The sequence below is a fragment of the Sylvia atricapilla genome, chromosome 19 (assembly GCF_009819655.1).
Source record: "Sylvia atricapilla isolate bSylAtr1 chromosome 19, bSylAtr1.pri, whole genome shotgun sequence".
Taxonomy (NCBI): Eukaryota; Metazoa; Chordata; class Aves; order Passeriformes; family Sylviidae; genus Sylvia; species Sylvia atricapilla.
Genome location: NC_089158.1, coordinates 7,153,038 through 7,174,063, shown reverse-complemented (window position 1 = coordinate 7,174,063; position 21,026 = coordinate 7,153,038). Strand labels below are relative to the sequence as shown.

Sequence of the window (21,026 nt, the reverse complement as noted above, 5' to 3'; positions counted from 1 at the left end):
CCAAATATATTTAGAAATAAATAAGGTAATGATAACACTTTCATTAGATCTGCAGTCTCTCCATGTAAGTGAATTGTTTTTTCCTATTAAAATCGTTGATTGAAGCCTGTTAGCTATTTATCAGCCCCAAAATTACATTTCTACTCTCCTCTTAAAAAAATCACAACGACTGCATAGTTAGTAACAAGAAAAGACTCCTAAAACTGCAATTTCGGGATGGGAGGGGGGACAGGAATACAAGCATGAAACACAGATTGCACCTTCAAATCCCCGATGGCATCACGCTTCTTTGTTCTGCTAAGAAAAATTAACCTCAATCTCGGCTCAAGGTCCCCCGATTGATTATCATAGTCATTTAAATACTGTAATCTCATTTTCAGCATCAGGGAAAGGGAGCGAAAAGAAGAAAAAGAGAAAGAGGTGGGGAAGCGAGGGGGAGAGAAAGAGAAAACAGAATAAATTATCTGACAAAAGGAAAAAGGCCCTTTCTGCTTACGGAGCCTATTTCAGATCCTTCCACTTGATTGGAAAAGTTGATGAAGTTTAAATGAAGCAGAATTAGAGGCTCAGGCCACTGAGTATTGACAGGGGCCCATGGAAGAATGTGCAATTCAATAGGCCTGATTTCTGTGGAAAGCAGGGGAAAGGCCTAAATGGTATAATCTTCAATCAAATCTAACATCGACACTGACAAGGCAGGGTAATGAGATAGGCCAGATCAGGCATGTTGGTTAAAGAAATTAATCCCTCTCGCTGCACCAAGAGTTCAGCTTTGATGCCTATTGTACAGAGCCCCGTCCCAGCCTATCTAAATGCTAACTAACTGCGAGTGTGATCTGGGACTGTGCTTTTCAGCGCTGGGGCTAAGCTGAGAACAATCTGAGCTCCCTGATTACGGTGGCAGAGGTGGGACAGAACCGGGAGCAGAGCAGGGATGACGGATGCTGCCGCCTCCCGTGCAGGGAAAAGTTGCATTTGTGCTTCTCTTAAGGCTTTAACACACTGTAATACGTGGTAATGAATGGAGTTACAGTGCTGACCAGCCCACTGGAATCCCCTGGGAGCCACCAGAGGGGCTGGGCAGCCAGGGGGGTGATGGAGAGAGCAAATGTAAAGAGACATCGGGAAGTTGAAAAGCTACAAACAAAGGGGCTCTTCTACCTGGGCGAGCAGCCCAAAGCTCCCGATTAAAACCAGCGTTATTTTTCAGGCTGGTTTGCTCTTTACGGAGCAGTGCAAGGTTCAGTGTGTTTGCTTTGCTGGGTTTTTATCCTCCCCAGCCTGGGAGTTAGGCTATTATTTTTAATCAGGTTTCACTTGTAAGATTTTTAGGCACAAACCTCGTGTTGGTTTGCTTAAACAAATCAAACTAGAGATATTTCCCATGATATTGAGGTTTTCTTAAAGGCTGTTGCTGGAAATCTAGTAGGAGGTCCCACTTGCATTTATCTTTGCTACTTCAAATAAATGTGAGTGGGAAAGTCAGTGTAATTTATTTTATACGGTACAAATGGTTAAAAAAGAAAAGATTCTCAGAAATGCAGGTTCTGTCTAATCTGTTCAATGCAAGCAGCCAGGCAAGAACAAAACCATCCCTGCAAGATGACAAAAGCTTCTGAAATCCAATAATTAGGCATAAGAGCATCTCTAAGAATTTGCATGGAAAGCAATCTGCCCTTGGGGAAAGTGTGGCTAAAAACTCCCCAAAATCAGGAACTGAAAATGCTGGTCTCTGTGACTGCCGACAGCATGCTCTCTTTGCTCTACCTTCTGCTAGGCAGCACTCAAAAAGAGGAGAATGATTGTGGGAAAGGTTTAAAAATAAGGAGCTTTTCACCTTTTCCTTGGGCAGCTGGTGCCTGCCCAAGTCTCTCCTGTCGTGCACTGTCCTCACTGAGCCCCCACCACCTTTTCCTCCATGCTCAGGGCACTTTCTGGTGCCTCTTCCAGAGAAGGAGAATTGTTATTAGTGTTAGAGAGGAAAGAGGGCAGAGATATTCCCCAAATTTTAGCTGAGACTCTGGTGCTGCTCTCAGCCTGCTGGGCTTGGTTGTCCCTAGAAAAGTGTTGGTGGCTTAAGGGCACTTCAGTGGGATTTGGGATATCCCTGAATTTCTGTGTGGTGTCTTCAATTTGAATGAGTCTGAAAATCATCTCTTGGCTTAGTGTGGTTTGGGGGCAGCACTAAAAATGGGCAGTGGCCCTCCCTCACTTAAGGAAACTCAGAAAGTTCCTTAAATCTTTCTGAGAATAAAGCCTGAGGTTTAGGTTAATCCTAAAAAATTATAGCCTGCAGCAGCCCTGGATGCACTGTGAATGTATGGATCTATTTATGACCTATTGCATTTTAGTTTTTTCCCTATCCTGCCTACATCCTCTCATCCTTTGGCTTAATTTTTGTTTTTACATCCCCACCAAATCGGGCAAGAGGCTGTACAGATGTTCTCTGCTCTGACAGCACTGCTATTAGGGTCATAATGCAACAATTTGGTCTAACCATTATTATTGTGCTGGCTGACTTCAATAATGCACTTTTAAATCAAAGAGCCTTTGAAGCTTTATTTCCATTGTATTAGACAAATAAACATAGAAGATTTTCACAAACATAAAAGGCATTCACCTTGTAATGTTTCTGGGCTTATTAGTCTCACCAATTTGCATTGTTTTGTTCACATAAAGGATCAAAATGCCCTTTTGCTTGATTTTACATCCTGCCTGTGGATCTTGGGAGTGAGCAGCTCCCAAAGCCCGGCACTGCTGGGGCTGTCCCCCTGCCTGCTGAGTCACAGCTGGCACTTTGGAGCCTGTGTTCAAACAAGGAGGAAAAACCCACTACTTTCATTCATGCAGGATGTTTACTTGCCTCTTGGAAATACCTTATTTATTTCAGCAGTGCCTGTGCAAAATATGGGAGGGCACTAAAGCTCATGAGGAGTTTAATTTTTAGTGTACCATATAATTCATTTAAAATCTTAAATGAGTTCATGCTGAGAAGAAAACCCTTAGAAGTCAGAGCATTGGAAGGAAGGCTCAGAACCAAACCTAATGATTATTTGACTAACCAGCCCTTCATTAGTTTATTTCTCTAATGAATTATTGAGGCACTGCATAGACATCTCAGAATACATTTTTAAAAGCACAACACTGGTCTTAGACTGCAAAAATATAATAGTACTCGTGATATAATAATAATAGCAATAAGTACACAAAATGCTGCATAAACACTAATTAAACCTCAGCGTCCCCAAGCAGCAAGCAGAGAAGGCAGGATGCTCAGCACATGTGGTGATTTGAGGTAAAGAGTATAATTAACAGCAAATAAAACAACCTTATTCCAAATACAGCTCATGTATTGTGGCTGCTCTGCTCTGTGTTACAGGGGAGAGACAGAGAAACTGAAATCTGCTCTCTGACCAAGTTTCCAGTAAATCCATTGAACTCAAAGAGCTGTGAACAGGTTTAGGTTGGGGGAAGGAACACAGAGTAATTTAAAGCATCAAAGCTGACACCTGAGGGAACTTATCCAAACCCTCTGGAAGCTGCCTCGCGGGGTTGTGATCAGCAGTTTGCCACACGGGGGGTTCTTGGCTCATGTGGAAACAGCTGAACCAAGTGAGTGCCAACAATGAGATCCTGGCTGTGGCTGGAGATCCCTGGAGGGGAGCAGAGGCAGCAGGACCTGACAGCCCTTCCTGGGTTGTGTGGGTGCTCTGTGGAAGAGGAATGATTTTGCTCCTGTCAGTCCCATTCCTCACCCGTGCCGAGTTCACCTTGACTCCTTGACAGGCTGATGCCAAAAGAGATAAAGAAGATGAGTGGATTTGGAGAGAATGTTGAAAAACAAAACAAACCCAAATCACCCAGGAAGCTGAGGGTTAAAGGCTCAAAGATAAAGCACAACATTCAGATGTAAAAGCCCTGTTGCAGCCACTGTCCAGGTCAATAACAAAAGCTTCAGAGTGATGGAAAACCTGCCCTGCCAGTAATTTCGATTCCAAGAGATGCTGATGATGATGCAGTTTACAGCTCGAAGTTTTAACATTCTTTCTCACAGTGTGCACTTGTCCATCTTTGTCTCTTGCTTAATTACAGTTTTTTCTTTTCTTTTTTCACGATATGACACAACTTTAGTTTGACAAAATGGCCCCACTTGCTTTTGCAGTGCCCATCCTATGGATCATTCCAGAAATCAAAATGATTTTGCAGCAACTGTCAGCAGTGCCTTGCTCTGTGACAGTCAGACAGCTCAGAAATACTTCATGCTGAGCTTCAATAGGCACGAAAGGAGAAAGAAAAATGCAGTGGGTGATTTCTGTCTTTGCTTGGAGTGCAGTCCCTTGGTCACCTGGCTGGGTACAGAGCAGGCTCCTGGGTGAGCCCAGGAAAAGCTCTGTTGTGAGTGTGTTCACCCACCAAAAAGGGCACTTCTCTCTTCCTGGGCTGGCTAATCCTTCCTTTTCTGGGAATTCCAAAGCCAAGGCTATCAGTGTGCCAGTTCCTGTGGTTCTGGGAGTTTTTTTGATCATATATTCTTCTTGTGGAGATCGTAGCTGCTGAAATTTTATTGCCCGAATCCTGTAGCTTCTGTTCAATCTCATTTGGAAAAAATGAAAAACTTCCAACCCTCAGGGCCGTAGAGAAAAGCTTAGGAAAATGAACCCTAAATGCCCTGGCATTCAGACCAATAAAGGCAGCCTGGCATCAGTTGTCATGTAAATAACAAGCTTGTAAAACAAACACTGCACATTCCAGCGGTTCTGTTTGTTAAATCTGCTTCTCCTGCAGTCTGGACTGGGACCTGGTGCCAGCCTTTCCTGGCCAGCAGAGCACCAGCATCAGTGTCCTCCTCTTCCTCCTCAGAAATGCCAGTTTGGAAAGAACTTTTCACTTCTGGGAGCAGCAGAAGGAGGCTCTCTCTGAAGATGAGCCCGATGCTTCTCAGGACTTTTCCTGGAGAGCAGTTCCCTGCTCGACCCCTGGCTCCACCTGGACGGGTAAGTGAATGCTTTGGCACGTGGGGCTGGATTTCCCATTTACCTTCACACATCAAGGAAGGTAAATCCAACTCCTCGCTGGTGACATTGATTTTGTCAGTGATATGTTGAACTTAATTATACCATATTATGCAGATGTTAATCTAAACTTCTCTGGGTCACTATTTTTGAAGTTTGTGTCAGGTTTACCAGGAGTTAAGTGTGGTAAACTCTTATTTCCTGCCCAGAGTTGGTTTATTTTTGTAACGCAGGAGTTTTCAGTAAGTTTGTTCTGGAAAAGTGCTTGGCTAAGGCTTTTACTGGTGAAAACAGACCAAAAATGCTTTGCTCAGATTTTTACTGGCATCAGTAGATGAAATGCTTTCCTCAGTTTTATGCTGCAAGCAAATATATATCGACAACTAAATTAACTCCTTGATTAATTAAAACACATCATGCATTCTAGCAGAGAAACAGAGCATTGATCCCTAGGAATCTTGACATGAGAAGATGATGGTTTTAATCTGTGATAGCCAGAGTGTGTGGACACATCCTGTGGGGAGGCTGGGGCTGGGCAGAAACACAGTCTGGGCAGGGATATGGTTTGGATATGTGATGCCACATCTAGAAGATATAGAAAAGAACTGAAAGAGAAAACAGGGGGTCCTGTTGTTGGCTGCTGCAAAGTGGGGAGTCTGTCATACTCGCACCAAGTGCTATTTGGAGGAGGATCAGGGACTAAGTGTCCTATCTATCTCCACTGGACCTCAGATTCTGGTGTATTTCCTGCCCAGAGAACCTCACCGGCATCTGGTGGAGCTGTGTGTCCCTCATGCCCTCCCTCGGCTGCCAGCAGCACTCGTCCAAGCTGCAGTTGTCTCCAAACCTTTTGTCCTTTTCTTCTAAACTGTCTTTGGGTCCTTCGGTTTCAGCATGAGGGCTGGGACCTGCGGGCCATCCTCTGCAGAGTGTTTGGTCCCCAGGGATGTCCTGGGGACAAGGAGATTCCAGGCTGCAGCTGGAAGCAGGAGGAGGAGAAGGAAGGGCAGAGGGCTGATGCTGTCTGTGTGTCACCACTGGTGTATGCAGTGCCAAGTGCCAGCGTTTATCCAGCAAACTGCCACCCCACCCCTGTCACCTCCCGGCAGAGAGGGACACCCTGGTGAATTCAGCACTCCTTGGGGCAGTGTGGGACGCAGCTGGCAGCAAGGAAGCAGTTTGCTGCACAAACTCCACAGCAGAACCTACCATGAAGTGCAATTACTGCTGGTTCCAAGTGTAAAAGCATCCCTGTTAACACACCACTTACTCCATGCTCAAGGACTGCATCAGGTGGATGCAAATCTCCTCACCTGCAGACACCCTCCTGCAAGGAAGCCTTGAGAAAACAGAAATCGTCCAGAATACTAAAATTGAACACTACCTTCTTCTAAAACTTGCTCAAAGTTTACCAGGCCAGATTGCCGAAATCCAGATCTTAATTTATTAAGACATCCCAAGATTTAAAATTGCTCAGAATCCCCAGTGCCAGGATGTTCTGCAAGAGTTATCCTTCCCATCAAACTCAGGGGATCCAGGGAAAAGAAAGAAAGTAAAAGTTGTGGATTTGACAAATGAAGCCGCTTTTGAGTTCTGATGCAAAGCCTGCTTTTTTTTTTTTTTTTTTTTTTTGTACGCCTGACACGACTTCCCAACAGATTTTTGGCGTTTCATAAGAAAACAAAAGAATTCAACACTGCAAAGTGTCGAATTTCCAGTGACACTCCCAAATTCCCAAATTTCACGGCCAACTTCCAAGCCTGCCGGTGCAAAAGTGCGATTACTGAGGGAGCAGAAGAACCGAACTCCGGCTGGAAAGCCGAGGTTTAAGCGGGGAAACAAGGCTTGGGAGCAGGAACGGTGCCGTGGCTCCGAGCGCTGCACCCGCCGCGTCCATCCCGGAGCTCGGGGCTCGCTGCGGGCTGGGAGCGCCGCTTCGGCCACGAAACTGTTCTGAGGGTGCCATCCAGGGGATGAGAGCTGCACTTCAGCTGCTGCTCGGGCAGAGGAGGGGGTTAAAGCGTCACTGGGTGTTCCTCGAGGAGGAGGAACCCAACCCAAGCGAGACGCTTAAAACTTTTCGAGTGGTGTCCCGAAGCTCAGGGGCGCAGGGCAGGGATACGAGTGGGGTTAACGAACTGAAAAGCGCCCGGAGTTTGGAAAGGGACCAGAATCTCCGCAGAAGGTCTAAAAATGCCAATTACAGAACCACGGAATCACTTAGGGTGGAAAAGATCTCCAAAATCATCGAGTCCAACCTGTGACCGATCACCACCTTGTCACCCAGAGCAGAGCTCTGAGTGCCGCGTCCAGGCATTCCTTGGACTCCTCCAGGAATGGTGACTCCAAACCTCCCCGGGCAGCCCCTTCCAGCGGTGGTGATAATTCAGGTGAATAGTTTGTGTGACCCTCTCCCCGGGACCTCTCTCCTGTGTCTGGCGGTGGAGAGCAGCCCCAGTGACATCTCGGTCCCTGTCCCTGAGTGCTACCCAAACCTTAAGACGTGGGAAAACCCTCGCAGGGAGAACCCATCCTGCTCTGTGCCCGTCACCGGCTGGGGACCGCCGGGTGTTTAAAACACGACCGTCCTTGTGAAGGAGCAGCGGGGAAACACAATTTCCTTGTCATATAAATTAGGGGGGGCGGAGGAGACGGGAACCTGGTTTTAACCGCTTTAAGGGGAAAGTTTTCCCTTAAAGTTTTCTCTTAAAGTTGTGAAGCTGCCCGCGGTGACCGTGACCTCCCGCCCTCGCCGGGGTCCCCAGGCTGTGGGATAAGGGTGGCCATGGCGATGGGATGGGCGGTGGCTGTGTCCGGACAGGGCTCGGGGGCAGGAGTCGCGGGGCTCACCTTGAGGATGAGCGGGTTGCGCAGCATGCTGAGCCGGACCACCCCCAGCCGCTCGTTCTCCGTGCCCGGGCCCGCCTCGGCCAAGGTCATCGGCCACCGCCGGGTCACCGCTCTGCGAACGCCGGCGCTCGCCATGGCGCAGGGGGGCCGCGCCCGGGCCGGGGGTCTCTCGGCGGTCCCAGCCCTGCTCCTGGCGGCGGAAGGGGGTCTCGACGGCCCCGGTTCCGGGGCTCTCTCGGCGGTGCCGGTGTCGGTGCCGGTTCCCATCCCGGGGTTCTCCCACCGAACTCGCCGCTCGAGCGGCGGCGTCCGTCTCCAGGCAACAGGCGGTGCGCCGCTCTGATGGCTCCGGCTGGGGCCGCTTCCGCCCCGGAACGGATGAGCCGGGGGCGGGGCGCGGGGAGGGACCGGCGGGGCGGGCGGACACCGCGTGGAGGTAGCGGGAGGTTCGGCGGGGCCGGGAGCGCGGCGGGGCCGGGTGGGTCTGTGAGGGGTGGCTCCGGTGGTTCCTCACACACCGGGGCGCTGAGAGGCTCCCTCGGTAGCCTCAGAGAGGAGCGGCGGGCTCCGGCCCGTCCGCACACCCGCGCTCAGCCGGAGTTTATCGGTATGTGGGCCTAGGGGCGAGCTGTGGTTTGAGCCCCACAGAGCCTTTGGGCCCGCTCGTTCCCCTCCGTGGCGGGGAGGGGGATGCCCGGGACCGGCCGGCGGTGCGAACCGCCCTGGGGATGCGAAATTCGAGGGCACGTGTTTCAAACGTGACGGGAGTGTTGCTTAATGAGCGTTTTGTATGTGCTGGATGTAGAAAATGTGCTAGAAATGCTTCCTGCCTGCTCTGTGTGACTGAATTCTGCAGAATGAATTGCCCTGTCCTGGGACAGAGCAGGCAGAAACTTCTAATTAGAGAATTTTGGATGTAGTGCTGATGAGTTTCATCTTTCTTTGTTGCATTTAGCTTGCTGCTGTTTGAGTGCTGAAAGCTGAGTTGAATATAGTAGACGTTACTTAGTTATTCAAAATCAAAACTAGTAGTTATTAAATTAATTAAAAGTGTTTTTTGTTGTTGGATAAAGGCACTTTCAAGGCTGGGCACAGCTGTGATGCGCATATGCTTGACGAAGAAGGCATCAACTTTTCCTAGACGCTTTACGAAACTAACTGGATTGAAAAGTAAGAGTAAGATATAATGGAGTTTTTAATTGTTAAGGGTTTGGGTGCGGTTTTGTCCTTTTTGTTGGTATTTTGTTTTGGGGAGGGGTGTTTTGTTTTAAACAAAAACGGTGTATAAATGACAACACTTCAATAAAACTCCTCTTTTTTATTTAAGATAAAAAAATGAAAGCCAAAGCACATGCAGATGACTTCCAAGTCCACGATTTTGTCAAGAAGAAGAAAAAGAAGAGGAGGAAACTCAGTGAGTCCAACCACAAACATGAAAATGCTGAAATTGTGGAAGAAGATCCAGAGCTTGGCCGTGCTTCTCCTGTGCTCTTTGAGGATGCAGCAGCACAGGGTGGGGGAGGCAGGAAAAAGAAAAAAAAACTGAAAGAAAAGGGTGAGAAGCAGCAGACTTTGATAGATGATTTCTTGGACCGTGAAATCATTAATGGGACTGGAGCTGCTGCTTCCTCGAGGAAGAAGAAGAGGAAGAGGGATCAGGACAGCACTGATGAGCTCAGTGATGTCGTCTGTGTTTCTGGGAACCAGCACAGCAGCCAGGACTGTCAGGAGGAGGATGCTGCTGCTGCTCCTGATGTTTGTTCTAAAAAACTCAAGAAGAAAAAGAAAGAAAAGCATCTTGAAGAGGATGAGGCATGTGAGCTGCCTCCCTCTGAGGGACACAGCAAGGGCCACAAAGAGAAATCCAAAAAGAAGAAGAGGAGAGAGGGCAGTGCCCATAACATGCAGGAGGACACAGATGGAGCAGCTGAGGAACCTCTGCTGTCACCCTCAGAGCAGGGCAGGGGACACAGGGGGTGGCCTTCACCTCCAGGTGAGGATGAAAGCTGTGATGTTGCTTCTGCCATCAGTGAGGAGCTCCCTGCTCGTTTTTCTACACCCAATAAAGCAGCTGACCGAGCTCAAAAGACTCCAGCACGTGCTAAAAAGTCAATGAAAAGCAGCACTTATGTCATGGAAGACAGCTCTTCAGAGTCTGATGTGATGTAAGTTCAGATTTTGATTGTGGGTTTTTTCCCTTCCTCCCCTCCCCAAATCCATTCCTTTCAGGTGATTTGGGTTCCAGGTTTTTCATCAATCTGTTTTGTGTGTGTTTTAAAGAAAAACTTTGAACTTACACAGCATGTGTGATGTTAAGAAACCTGCTTTAAAAGCTCAGTGGTCTTGTGGAGATCCAATTACAATTTTCAAGAATACTTCAGTGTAGCCTCTTTTCTCTTTAAAAACTATAGGTATGGAAATCATTTATGTGCAAACAATTCACGTTTAAAATAAAAGTAGGGGGAAATGAAGGGATTTCTTTTGTTAAACTTGATATTTATAGTGCACAGGTTTATTTTAACCAAGCAACTAGTAAGGTTAGCTAAACAATTGAATATTCTGTGCAATAAATGCTCATGTAAGTAATTCTTGATGCCTTTACAGTGTCTAGAACCCAAAACAGGAGCACTAATAAAAGACAGATGGAAAAATTTCTGTGTGCCAGTGGTAGCAATAGATGTTATTTCTTCAGTATGTCCGTGTGTGAGAGTTTTTTGGATTTTCAGAAGTCTCCTTGATTATTTTTAGTACAGAAATTTGGTTATAAATTACAATTAGTAAATTGTGTTAAAAGGTTAGAAATGCAAGGCAGTGGATGTGTGAAGTATTTTTTGTTCTGTAATTAACAAATATGTTCATTATCTTAATGGTGGAGATGTTAAAAAAAAAATCTCTGGTGTGGAGTTCTAGTGGTGTATTTTATTTTATGCCTTTTTTTTATATCAGGACACCAAAAGCCTTGGCCTCACATAAAGAGAAGAAGCAGAAGCATCAGAACAATTCCTTCATTGAATTGGCAGCCCCTGATGAGGTCAGTGTGGATAGTGAAGAAGTCCTGGACCTTGCCACGGCTTCATTCATAGGTTTGGATACTGCAAGACAAGAACTGGAAGAGTTTATTCCTCATGTGAAGAACATATCAGACAGTTCAATCAAGAAAATGGCTGGAAGAGACCTAATGAGGTTTAAGGAGTTTAAAAAACAGGGTGAGCTCTCTGAAATCCTGTTGCAGTGGGGAAGGACTGTGCAGGTGTGCCAATGTTTGGACAGAGGGAAAAGGATCTTGTGTCCTGTGTGTTTGCAGCCCCAGAGTCTGGTTCATTTCATTCCATTGACACCCTTTCTGTTTCTCAGTTTTGTAACATCTTCCACACTGGCAGATTTCAGTCCAAACTTAAGTGTAAATTGCTGATTCCCAGCTGGTTTTGTATCTTTCAGTTTTCTCTTTTCCCCTTTGAATTTGTTGATACCTGAGCTAAAACCTGAGATAAGTACTTGAGATTTGACTTGGGTTTTTTTTTAAACTTTCTATGTTACAGGTGTTGCTGTCAAGTTTGGCAGATTTACCCAGAAGGAAAATCGGCAAATCCAGAAAAATGTTGATGAGTTCCTAGCACTTACTGGAATAGACAGTGCTGAAAAACTTTTGTTCACCTCGAGGTATCCAGAAGATAAAGACACCATCCATCGCCTGAAAACACAACATCATTTCTGTGAAAAAATCTGTGAGTATTTAAGTTAAGTTCATCCTCAGCCAGCTGAATGTTGCATTCTACAACCCACTGATACCATGGCATATTTTGTAAAATAATTTTCATTGAAAAGCACTGATGTTGCTAAATTTGATTAAAAAAAAAAAGCTGCTTGATATGGTATTGTTGATAATCTGCACATGCCACTGTTCTTATTATCTGGTCTCAAATAGAAAGAGTTTGGTGATAAAATATGGTCAAGACCAGTAAAGACTTGCAGACTTACATTTGGGCTTTATGGCTTTAAGTGCATCATTTGCTAAATTATAATTAAGGTTACTAATGGCAGCTGTGAGTGATGAAGTCCTGTCTGAAATTCTGAGATCACATAAATAGGTGGCAGGTGCAGGACTGAGGGGGGTGGAAGGAACTGAGCCATGTCAGTTTTCTAAGACATGGAAATCTTCTCAGTGCACCAGGAGCTTTATTTTGTGTGATATCATCTCAGGCAAGGCAGAGTAAAGGGCAGCCTGTCATGGATCAGGATACTGGGATCAAACTGAGATTTGTGTCTCTGTGGTTATTTCAGACACAGTCCTTCCCTCTGCATCGGCACATTGGCCTGATGTTGGCTTTCATTCCAGTCTGGGAGTTTGCTCCTGGCCTGGGAAGATTTGGCAGAAAGTCTCATCAGTGTTCTGTGCCTTGCAGTCCTCTCTCCTGGTCACTGCTGAGAGGTGGCTGTGTGTTCCCAGGGATTGATCTCTGTGGATCTTCCCTTCAGCAGAGAACTTCATTTGGTTTTTGCTGGGTGCCCCCAGTGCCTGCTTTTCCCAGCTGGAACAGGCTGTGAGCACCCAGTGTCTCCTCAGCCTGGTGGCTGTCTCATGTCTCTCTTTCAATGGGAGTATTCAGCATGCCAGTTAAATTTTAATCACACCTGGATCAAATGCACAGCCAGTCCATGCAGTTTGTAGCTGCTGAGTGGAAAGAATCTGTTGTTGACAGCACAGTCATGAAAGTGTGTGGTGTTGGGTGTTGGGGTTTGTTTCATTTTGGCCTCACCCTCTGTGAGAAATGTTTGTTAAAAATGATCCTTTACCTTGCAGCTGAGGGCATACCCCGGCCCTGGAGGCTGATATATTATCGAGCAAGGAAGATGTTTGACCCAAATAATTATAAAGGAAGGTAAGGGAATACTTTGAAAGCGTTTCTGAATGCTAATATCAGGCTGTGTTGATTACTTGTAAATTAAAAATGGATTCAAATGAAGATCATCTCTCTCATTTGTGCCAGTTACTGTGACTTAAGTGATAGTTCATTTCCCCTCATTGATGCCTCTGTTCTAAAATGTGACTTGGAGTGATAGTGATGATTAACACTGATCACCTGCAGATGTTACAGCTCTTGAGGAGATTGAAATGGTTTGAATTTACACCTGAAGCTGTGCCCATTTCCTCAATCAGGTATACTAAGGAAGAAAAAGAAAAATTAAAGAAGTATCAAGCTCTTTATGGCAATGATTGGAAGAAGATTTCTGAATTGATGTCCCGTTCTAACCTCTCAGTTGCTATGAAATACTCTGAAATCAAGTCAAGTATGTAATTTTAAGAAAAAACCATTTGTTTTGTGCAATGTTATTTGAACTGTAAAATGTAGGTACCTTAAACATAAGGAAAAAGTCCTTCAAGTATGGGGGTTTAAATTAAGTCATTAATTTGTAGTGGTAGTCCTCTTCTTCACACCACTGATTGCATTTTCATGTGGAAAGGATGAGAAAGATCTCTGAAAGAAAATGGAAAAGAAGAGGAACAAATCTAACTCTTTATTAACAGAACAGACAATTGAAAAAGGTGATTTCATGGGGAGGGCAGGAGGAATTTGGCAGCCAGGTTTAAAAAGATAAAAGCTGGAATCAGACCATTCTTTAGAGTTGGGGCTTTACTCTCAGGTCTGGTATGCAGCAGAGTTTCTAGGACATGTGTTAAGAAGTTGGTCCTATAAATAAAAATCATGCAAAGTGAAACATTTGCTCTTTTGCCTTTTTTCCCCTAATCATTTATGATAAATCATGCCTTAACCTGGTGGTTTTTCACTTTTAGCCATAAACTATGGTCCTTGGACAAAGGAAGAGACCCGGAAATTACTGAATGCAGTGAAGGAAGTGATGAGAAGAAAACTGCTATCAGAAAATCCAGGTTGTGTTTTCTCACAGGACCAATCAGACATGGATTTCTGGATTGACCGGGAGCTGCTGTGCACGACACTGCCATGGAGTGAGATTGAAATCAAAGTGGGAAGTCGATACTGGAGACAATGCAGACAGAAATGGTGAGGGCTTGGCCTAACCTGAGACAGTAAAATGTCTTCTGGGGTGTATTTATTCTGCAAAACCTGTGTTTTGTACCATCATGATCCTTTGGTAGGACAGGTAAGGAGATTGTAGAGCACACAAAAGGCATGGCAGGTGTGTTTGAGACAAGTAACTCTCTGCCAGCTGGAGCAAGTTCTCTGTTTGCTGTGGTAGCAAAGGCTGATTTTTGCCTGCTGTGCTGAGGCCTGAGCAGCAGAGTTGACTTACATGATGAACCCTGGGCATTGTGACTAACTCCAGCAGTATTATTTAGCTAAAAATAGATGATTGAGACTCTTATGCCAGCTATTTAACACCAAACCAGCTGCTTCAGAAACTTCCTTATAACCTTGTGCAGCTATCTGCAAGAACTGTATCATTTTAAGAAACTTTCCCAACCAACAGCAATGGCAGCTTGTTTGTAGGGTATTTCAGGGGAAATTCTCCCAGCCAAGGCCTGGGCCCTGCTGGTTGGGAAGTGTGCCATCAGGTCCAGGTGTTTCTGTGCTAAAAATATAATCAAGGCACTTTGACTTGCTGATTTGGACTCAGTTTTGGGGTGAATTTGGAGACCTCACCTAGGGGTAGACACACTGTGTAGGATTTCCCAGTTGCTGGAAATAGTTCTCCAGGTCCTGGCTGTGAAATGAGGCTCTCCTGCAACAGGATCTGGTAAAATATTGTGGCAATTGATGATGTATCTTTCTCGATCACTATCCTTTAATATAGAAATGATTAGTGCATTTCCTTTCTTAGTTTTGCTTGTTTCTAAAGTCAAGTGTGTAGTTTTGTTGAATGTATCATTTTACTTTTTTGTTGCCTTAATGTTCATAGTAAAATAAGACCATTCTTTCCATTGGTGACTGTGTCCTTTCAATCCCCCTTGTCACTTGGCAGAACACTGCCTCTCTGTGACAGCAGCAACAGCAGCATCTCGATGCTTGGAATTTCTTGGAATGATAGAAACCTGGTTTCTTTGATGTGTTTTCAAAGGAACTCGATTTTAACAAGGAAATTGACCGGAGGGCAGCTGTTCAACAGAGGGATCAATGGATTAAAGGCCAAGATCAATCTTATTAAAAGGTACAGTTCTGAGCAGTGGGATGTTTTTGTATCTCCCACTGTTTGAGCTGTGTTTGTAAAAGTTTGCAGGGTGAGAACAGCCTGCAGCTTGATACATGTTTTGCAATCATTCTTTCTCTGGACAAAATGTCCTTTAATTTCTGACTGGGGGAGCTGGGAGCACTGAATTATGCCTTTGAGTTCTGCCTGCAAACTGCTTCTGTCTTACATTCACAGGTTGTATGAAACAAGAGCAGAGGATGCCAATGAAGTAAACTGGGATGAAGTCAGTAATGCTATCGGGTAAACCTCCTTTCCCTCTTTTTATGGATACAAAGGGTATCCATATCTAAGCAGATGAATCAAAATTCTGATGTCTTTACAACTGTAGGAAATGTTCCTACAACTGTAGGAAAAGTTTGGAAACATTACAGATGCATATCCTGGCATGGCACTGAGCAGGAAGCCAAGATGTGCAATCCTTAACATTCCAAATACTGGAGTGTTGTGTATCTGTGCTTCCAGGTGTTAACTAATGGGGAAAATTATTTGATATTATGGGCAATTATTATTTGAATTCCATCCTTTCTACCTAAATCTAAGCTAGATTTTGACTGACATCACTCTCACGAATGGATAACTCAGTAACAATTAAGCTTTATTTTAGTTCCTTGCACCACTAATTCTTTGAACTCTTCTCTTTGCAGAGATGCTCCTAGAGCCTATGTTCAAGCACAGTTTTATAAACTAAAAGTGTCCTTTGTCCCTTTATGGAGAAGAAAGACTTTTTGTGGTCAGTATGCCAGCTGTTTGTATGTACTCCTTAAGGCTTTGGCTTGAATCTCAGAGCTTACATATTCTGCTTCAATTTTTTTCCTAATTGGCTAAAATCTTAGGCTTTATACTTACTTTACTAAATGCTTTTTTATAACTTTCAATGTCCTCTTCATGCAAGTGCTTATGAACCTGTTCTTTATAATACCTTGGCTTGAAAAGTTTTAAGACCGCATTTTAATTTTTCTTTGCATGTTTGTGTTAAGTCTGATCTCCCTGCCTCCCCTGTGACCAGAACAATACAGAGATTTTGTGCATTTAACATTGACACCATAATTTGTCTGTGAGATGCTGTTCCTCTCTAGATCCAACTACTTTTTCTTTTCCTCATAGAAATTATTGACTACCTATATGAAAATAGGCTCCCAGAGCTTGAAGAAAAGTTGAGAAAAGAAGAGGAGAAGCACCTAGGTTTTCGGGATTTGCCAGCCAGTCAGCAGCAGAAGGCTTTGCGATTCAGTGACATCTTTGACTTCAGTGAAGAGAGTGATTTCAATGAAGAGGCTGATTAACTGTCCTAAAGCCAATGCCTGATTTGCATATTTAACTGGGTCTGGTTGAAAGTGGGTGCAGTTCACCACCTGCAAGTCCTCAGGCTGTTGATCATGGGAAAAGTCAGGATAGGCACCTCTGATTGCCTTGTTTCGTCTTGAAGATTTGAGTCAAACAGAGCTTTTGTGCCACCTTTTATTTAATTTAGCTCTGATTTTTAGAAGTTTTCATATAAGCACCCAAGTTGCTTTTTAAATGTCTCAAATTTTTTTTTTCTGTGCAGCTGAAAGCTGCTGTTTTCCCTGTATCAATGAACTTGGTTTTCAGAACTTTTTTATTTTATTTAATTTTATTTTATTTATGGGATTGGAAAAAGGTTTTCAGTTTGCTTTTAAATCTCTGTAATAATCAAGTTTTAAGGATATCTGTGATCCTTGATGAAAGCAGCACAACCTTTTAGTTGTTGTTTTTTTTTTTTTAAACAGGTAACTTACTCTTAAAAGCAACTGGTTTTATTTTTGATGCAGACTTACACTTTTCTCAACCCTTCTCTAGAAAAATGACTTCTGTCCATTACTGTTGATCATTTCATGCTAACCAAAACAAATAATTTAAAATGTTGTAATTAATATTTGGAGTACAAAGCAGTGTATATATATATACATATGCATACATATATTTTTATTTTCCCAAGAAGAATTTCTACATTTTAGTAAAAATATTAAGCAATAAAATGGAGGTTTCACTCATGTTTTGTATGATATTTTAACTCTCTGCCTGAAGTGATTATTTGTAAATTGACTGAATGAATGTAAAAAACCCCCCAGAATATCTTACTGTGTAAAGTCTTTATATGGTTTTTTTATATTTCCCATGTGCTGTACTAGACAATAATGCAAGAGACTCAGTCCCTGCTTTTTGAGGGTCATTTTGATAAGTGAAAATTTCCCTCTTCAATTCTAATAATCATCATTGAAAATCGAGAATGTTCAATGGCTTGAAAGAAAGGTTGAAGGGTCTGGAAGGTGACTTACAACAAGGGATTTTAAAGGAGAACTTTCCATATTTAACTGTGTCTTGCTTTAGTCTCTCTGAAGATAGAAAAAACCTGGGATTTTTGTGAGACAGGCAGACCTCCCTTGCAATCAGCACTGCTTTGAGGGTAAAGTTTTCCAGCCAAGAGATGAAAGAGGACGAGAGGAAAGAAACACACACCACTTCCACTCAGGTCTTTGTGTTGCTTTGTGGATTTGAAGGTTAAAAGCGGAAAAACTCGAATTTCTGAATCTAAAAAGTTTGTATTTTTCAAGGTGTTTTTTTTTTTCCTGGGAACTGGAGATGCTCTGAATTGTCTGCAGGCAGCAAGAGCACAATCAATGCCTGGTTGTAGAGTTTGTAAAGTAGATCTTGCAGAAATAAACTTCTTCCTCCATGATGAGATTTTTTTCATTCTTTGCTTTAAAAGAAAACTTGTGGCTGAGTGGAATGCACCATGTTTTATGGAGCAAAAAGAATAATCTGACAGAGTTTTATTAAATTCCATCAAATTTTTCAAGCTTTAACAGTGGTTTGCCAAGGCTCAATAAGTTTGATGGCAAAGTTTACCTTATTAATGACTGCATGAAAGAAACATACAAAGGGATGCTGAGTTAAAATCAAGTTAATGATTCACAAGGAAGTTTGGAGACACGAAGGGGAAGAAAGAACCTTTTTAACTCCTCAGAGAAGAGCTGGATCCAGGCTGGGTGACAGAGCTGATTTATATATGCAAAGTTTATTATTAATACTGAGCAGCCCCATGAATCAGTGATATCTCATTAGTAGTTACTCAGCTGTTCTCAGTCACTTACCCGGGGTCTGGTGTGGGTGAGGCATCTCTCGCCCTGGGGCAGGGAAGGAGCTCAGGTAAGGGATCCCAAACCTTGGGAGGTTTCCCTGCTCCTCTGCCCTGCAATCCAGCTGCAATTCAGAGTTAATGGGGGGAAATTGGTGCCTGTTAATCAGCAGTATAGATAAGATAAGCCTTTGATGTAGCTCTGCTGTTACATTCTCCACTCTCTCATTATCTTGCATGTTTGGGTTTCAAAACCACCTTTCAAAATATTTTTCTGAGGTACTTTCACTCCCCTGTCAGTGAGCCAGGAGCATTCTGGCTCAAAAGGTCACCCTCAGGGCATGAGCTCCTGTTACTCCATCCCTGAAACAACCCAAGGAAAAATCTTGCTGATATTCATTAAAAGCAATTTCTCTGCTAAATATGAGCAAGGCAGGGCTGGAATTGTAAACTTGGAGCCATCACTGCAGTGGCTGCTTTGGGGAAACACAGACCTGAGGAAAGAGAGAGGCTTCCACCTCCCTGCAACCCTGGGAATGGAGTGAGGAATCTCCTTCCCCTTCATCCCCTTGGGTGAGGTGTGTGCAATCTGCTTGCCCAGGGGCAAATAATTGCATCTTGATGATTATTTCCCAGGAAGGAGCTTTTCCTTTTGCCATCCTCTTCCCCGGGCCCATGGGGAGCACAGTTCTTTCACGTGGCTATTTCAATATTATTGCAAACAGAGCAAACCGTGCAGAGGTTTAAAAAAAAAAAAATAAAAGAGAGAGAGAGGCCCCACGAAATGATGAAGGAAATGCGGTTGACAAAGCTTTGTGTATCAGACTGCATTATAAATAAGAGCATGACAGATCCTTCAAGTGTAAAAGCACCCTAAAATCTTGGGTGTTTCAAGCAGACGTGTCGCTTCAAGCATTTCCCTGGCGTGTTCATGGCCTGAGCGGTGTTACAGCACAAAACTCTTCAGCTGCGTGGCATTATCAAAGATAGAGACACACGAGTTCCAAGGGTGTGTTTGCAGCACTTCAAAGCTGAGGAAGTAGCTGAAGATCAAACGGGGACTTGTTTTTTTTCACCCTTCTTTCCTGTAAGGTCTTAACCAAGGAGGTGGAGAAAGGTGATGCTGATATAAGTGAAGCCAAAGTTACAAGATGCTTAAAAAACTTGAGGCTTAAGACACCAATATAACCTGAGTCATAACCTTCTATACCATGAAATGCTTGGTATAAGGTGAAACTCACCAGGTGAATAATCTCAAACCCAGACAAGTACAGCTATACCCGGAAACAGGAGGATGGACTAATGAGAAATTGGCAATTGTAAAGCCAATTAGCCACCAAATGAAGAATTTAGACTGGTTAGACCCAGAAAGACCAAGGAACACCATAACTGCTCATGCTCTGAAGACGAAATTGAGAAATTCAGATGTGATGAAGACCTTGAGCCTTCATCAAAGAGGACCCCAAGACCACCTAAATTGGGAAGGTGCAAGGGCAGCACAGAAGAACTATTTATAGCCGTGAGATGACATTATGTAAATTACCTCCAGCACGCATATGATGATGTTATAATGACACAACAACATCAACGAATAACTTACTGTATAAATAACAGCCCTCGACGAGGGTGAGCCAGTGAGGCGGAGAAATCCCCCTCACCTCCAGCACTACAACAAACAAATACCCGCCCTACAGATACCACTCTGTGGGGTTTACTTGCAGCCAATCTCTTCGAGAATCACTGTGCTGGAGGCAGCGCCCCAACGCCGCGCCTCAGTCTCCCCGGGCGCCGCCTCTGGGGGCCGCGCTGGCCCTTTAAGGCTCCTCCCGCGGGAGGCAGCGAGCGCCCACTTCCGGCCGCGTCCGGAAGCGCGGGGAGCGCCGCGGCCTCAGGGCGGCAGCGCCGGGAGAGCCGCGCCGGGCCGGGCCGGGCGGACCGAGGGACCCGCGGGAGCGGCCTGAGGTGAGCGAGGAACGGAGCGAGCGATGAGCAATGAGCAGAGGGAGAGTCCGCTCGCTCCGCACCGCGCTGGAGCTTGTGCCGCCGCCGAGAAGCCCGCGCTCCTGCCGGGACGCCCTTTGTGTGGGTCCCTCACGCCGCCTCAGGGCAGGCGCTGCCCCGCCAGGCCGGGTGCCGCTTGGCGGGAAGGCACGGAGGGCGCCGGGCAGGGCGGCTGAGGCGAGCGGGGCTCCCGGGTGGAGCTGCCGGGGCTCTCAAGGGTTTTGGGGTTGGGATTGTGGTGGGGTTGCCGCGGCTCCAACCGCGAAACTGAAAGAGATTTCCGTGCTCGGGTGTTCCCATGCGCGGTTGCCGAGGCTCCGCAGCCGGGCGTCGGTAGCAGCCTTACAGGGCACGGTGCTGCTCGCAGTTGGGCTTCGTTCGTGTGCCCGCCCACGCTCCTTTAAGTGGTTTTCTCGCTTTAAGGGTATAGGTAAATATTTACGCCTTTTCTGAGTGAAAAGCGAGACAAACATTATCTCATTGGCATTTGAATGACAGAAGGGATTCTCTTGCAAATCGTGCTTATCGCTTCTTGAAATGCATTAATGCAGCTATTAACCTAAGTACTAAAGCAATTCTTAAGTGTGAGCCGAACAGATTTCTGCCGATTGCTACCTGTGAAAAGATTATAGCAAGTGAGGGTTGGCCTCTTCTCCTGGACAGTGAGTGACAGGAGAGAACAGAGCCTCAAGAACCTTCTGTTCAGAGAACAGAAGCAGCGCCAGGGGAGGTTCAAGCTGGGCATCAGGAGACATTCCTTCACTGATAGAGTTGTTAAATATTTGAGTATTGGAATGGGGTGCCCAGGGCGGTGGTGGGGTCACTGTCCCTGGAGGTGTTCATCTGGATGTGGCACTCAGTGCTCTGGGTCACAAGGTGATGTTTGGTCACGGGTT

The 21,026-nt window shown here is 45.0% G+C and overlaps 2 protein-coding genes across 3 annotated transcripts in view; one reads left to right on the top strand and one right to left on the bottom strand.

Annotated features, from left to right (window-relative positions):
* CFAP77 (cilia and flagella associated protein 77) overlaps positions 1-7,997 on the bottom strand; it is a 56,584-nt gene extending 48,587 nt beyond the window's left edge. Inside the window, exon 1 of the mRNA XM_066332819.1 lies at positions 7,863-7,997. Coding sequence (XP_066188916.1) covers positions 7,863-7,997 — 135 coding nt within the window. The remainder of the gene's footprint in view (positions 1-7,862) is intronic.
* Positions 7,998-8,261: 264 nt separating this feature from the next.
* On the top strand, positions 8,262-17,733 carry TTF1 (transcription termination factor 1). 2 transcript variants are annotated; one of them, XM_066332815.1, is made up of 11 exons: positions 8,262-8,298; positions 9,190-10,027; positions 10,809-11,068; positions 11,402-11,587; positions 12,664-12,742; positions 13,021-13,151; positions 13,657-13,885; positions 14,901-14,990; positions 15,207-15,272; positions 15,677-15,762; positions 16,137-17,733. In XM_066332815.1, the coding sequence occupies exons 2-11, from the start codon at positions 9,198-9,200 to the stop codon at positions 16,313-16,315; spliced, it is 2,136 nt and encodes a 711-aa protein (XP_066188912.1). In that variant the 5' UTR covers positions 8,262-8,298; positions 9,190-9,197; the 3' UTR covers positions 16,316-17,733. The 2 variants fall into 2 exon arrangements, with proteins under 2 accessions (XP_066188912.1, XP_066188911.1); XM_066332814.1 differs by lacking the exon at positions 8,262-8,298 and adding an exon at positions 8,940-9,032.
* Positions 17,734-21,026: the final 3,293 nt, after the last annotated feature.

Excerpts from the sequence above, each read along its gene's own strand:
- TTF1 (XM_066332814.1), top strand. The coding sequence starts at position 8,963 with ATGCGCATATGCTTGACGAAGAAGGCATCAACTTTTCCTAGACGCTTT. Across the intron at positions 15,273-15,676 it reads GAAGTCAGTAATGCTATCGG|AGATGCTCCTAGAGCCTATG; the intron begins GTAAACCTCCTT and ends TTCTCTTTGCAG. Across the intron at positions 15,763-16,136 it reads GAGAAGAAAGACTTTTTGTG|AAATTATTGACTACCTATAT; the intron begins GTCAGTATGCCA and ends TTTTCCTCATAG.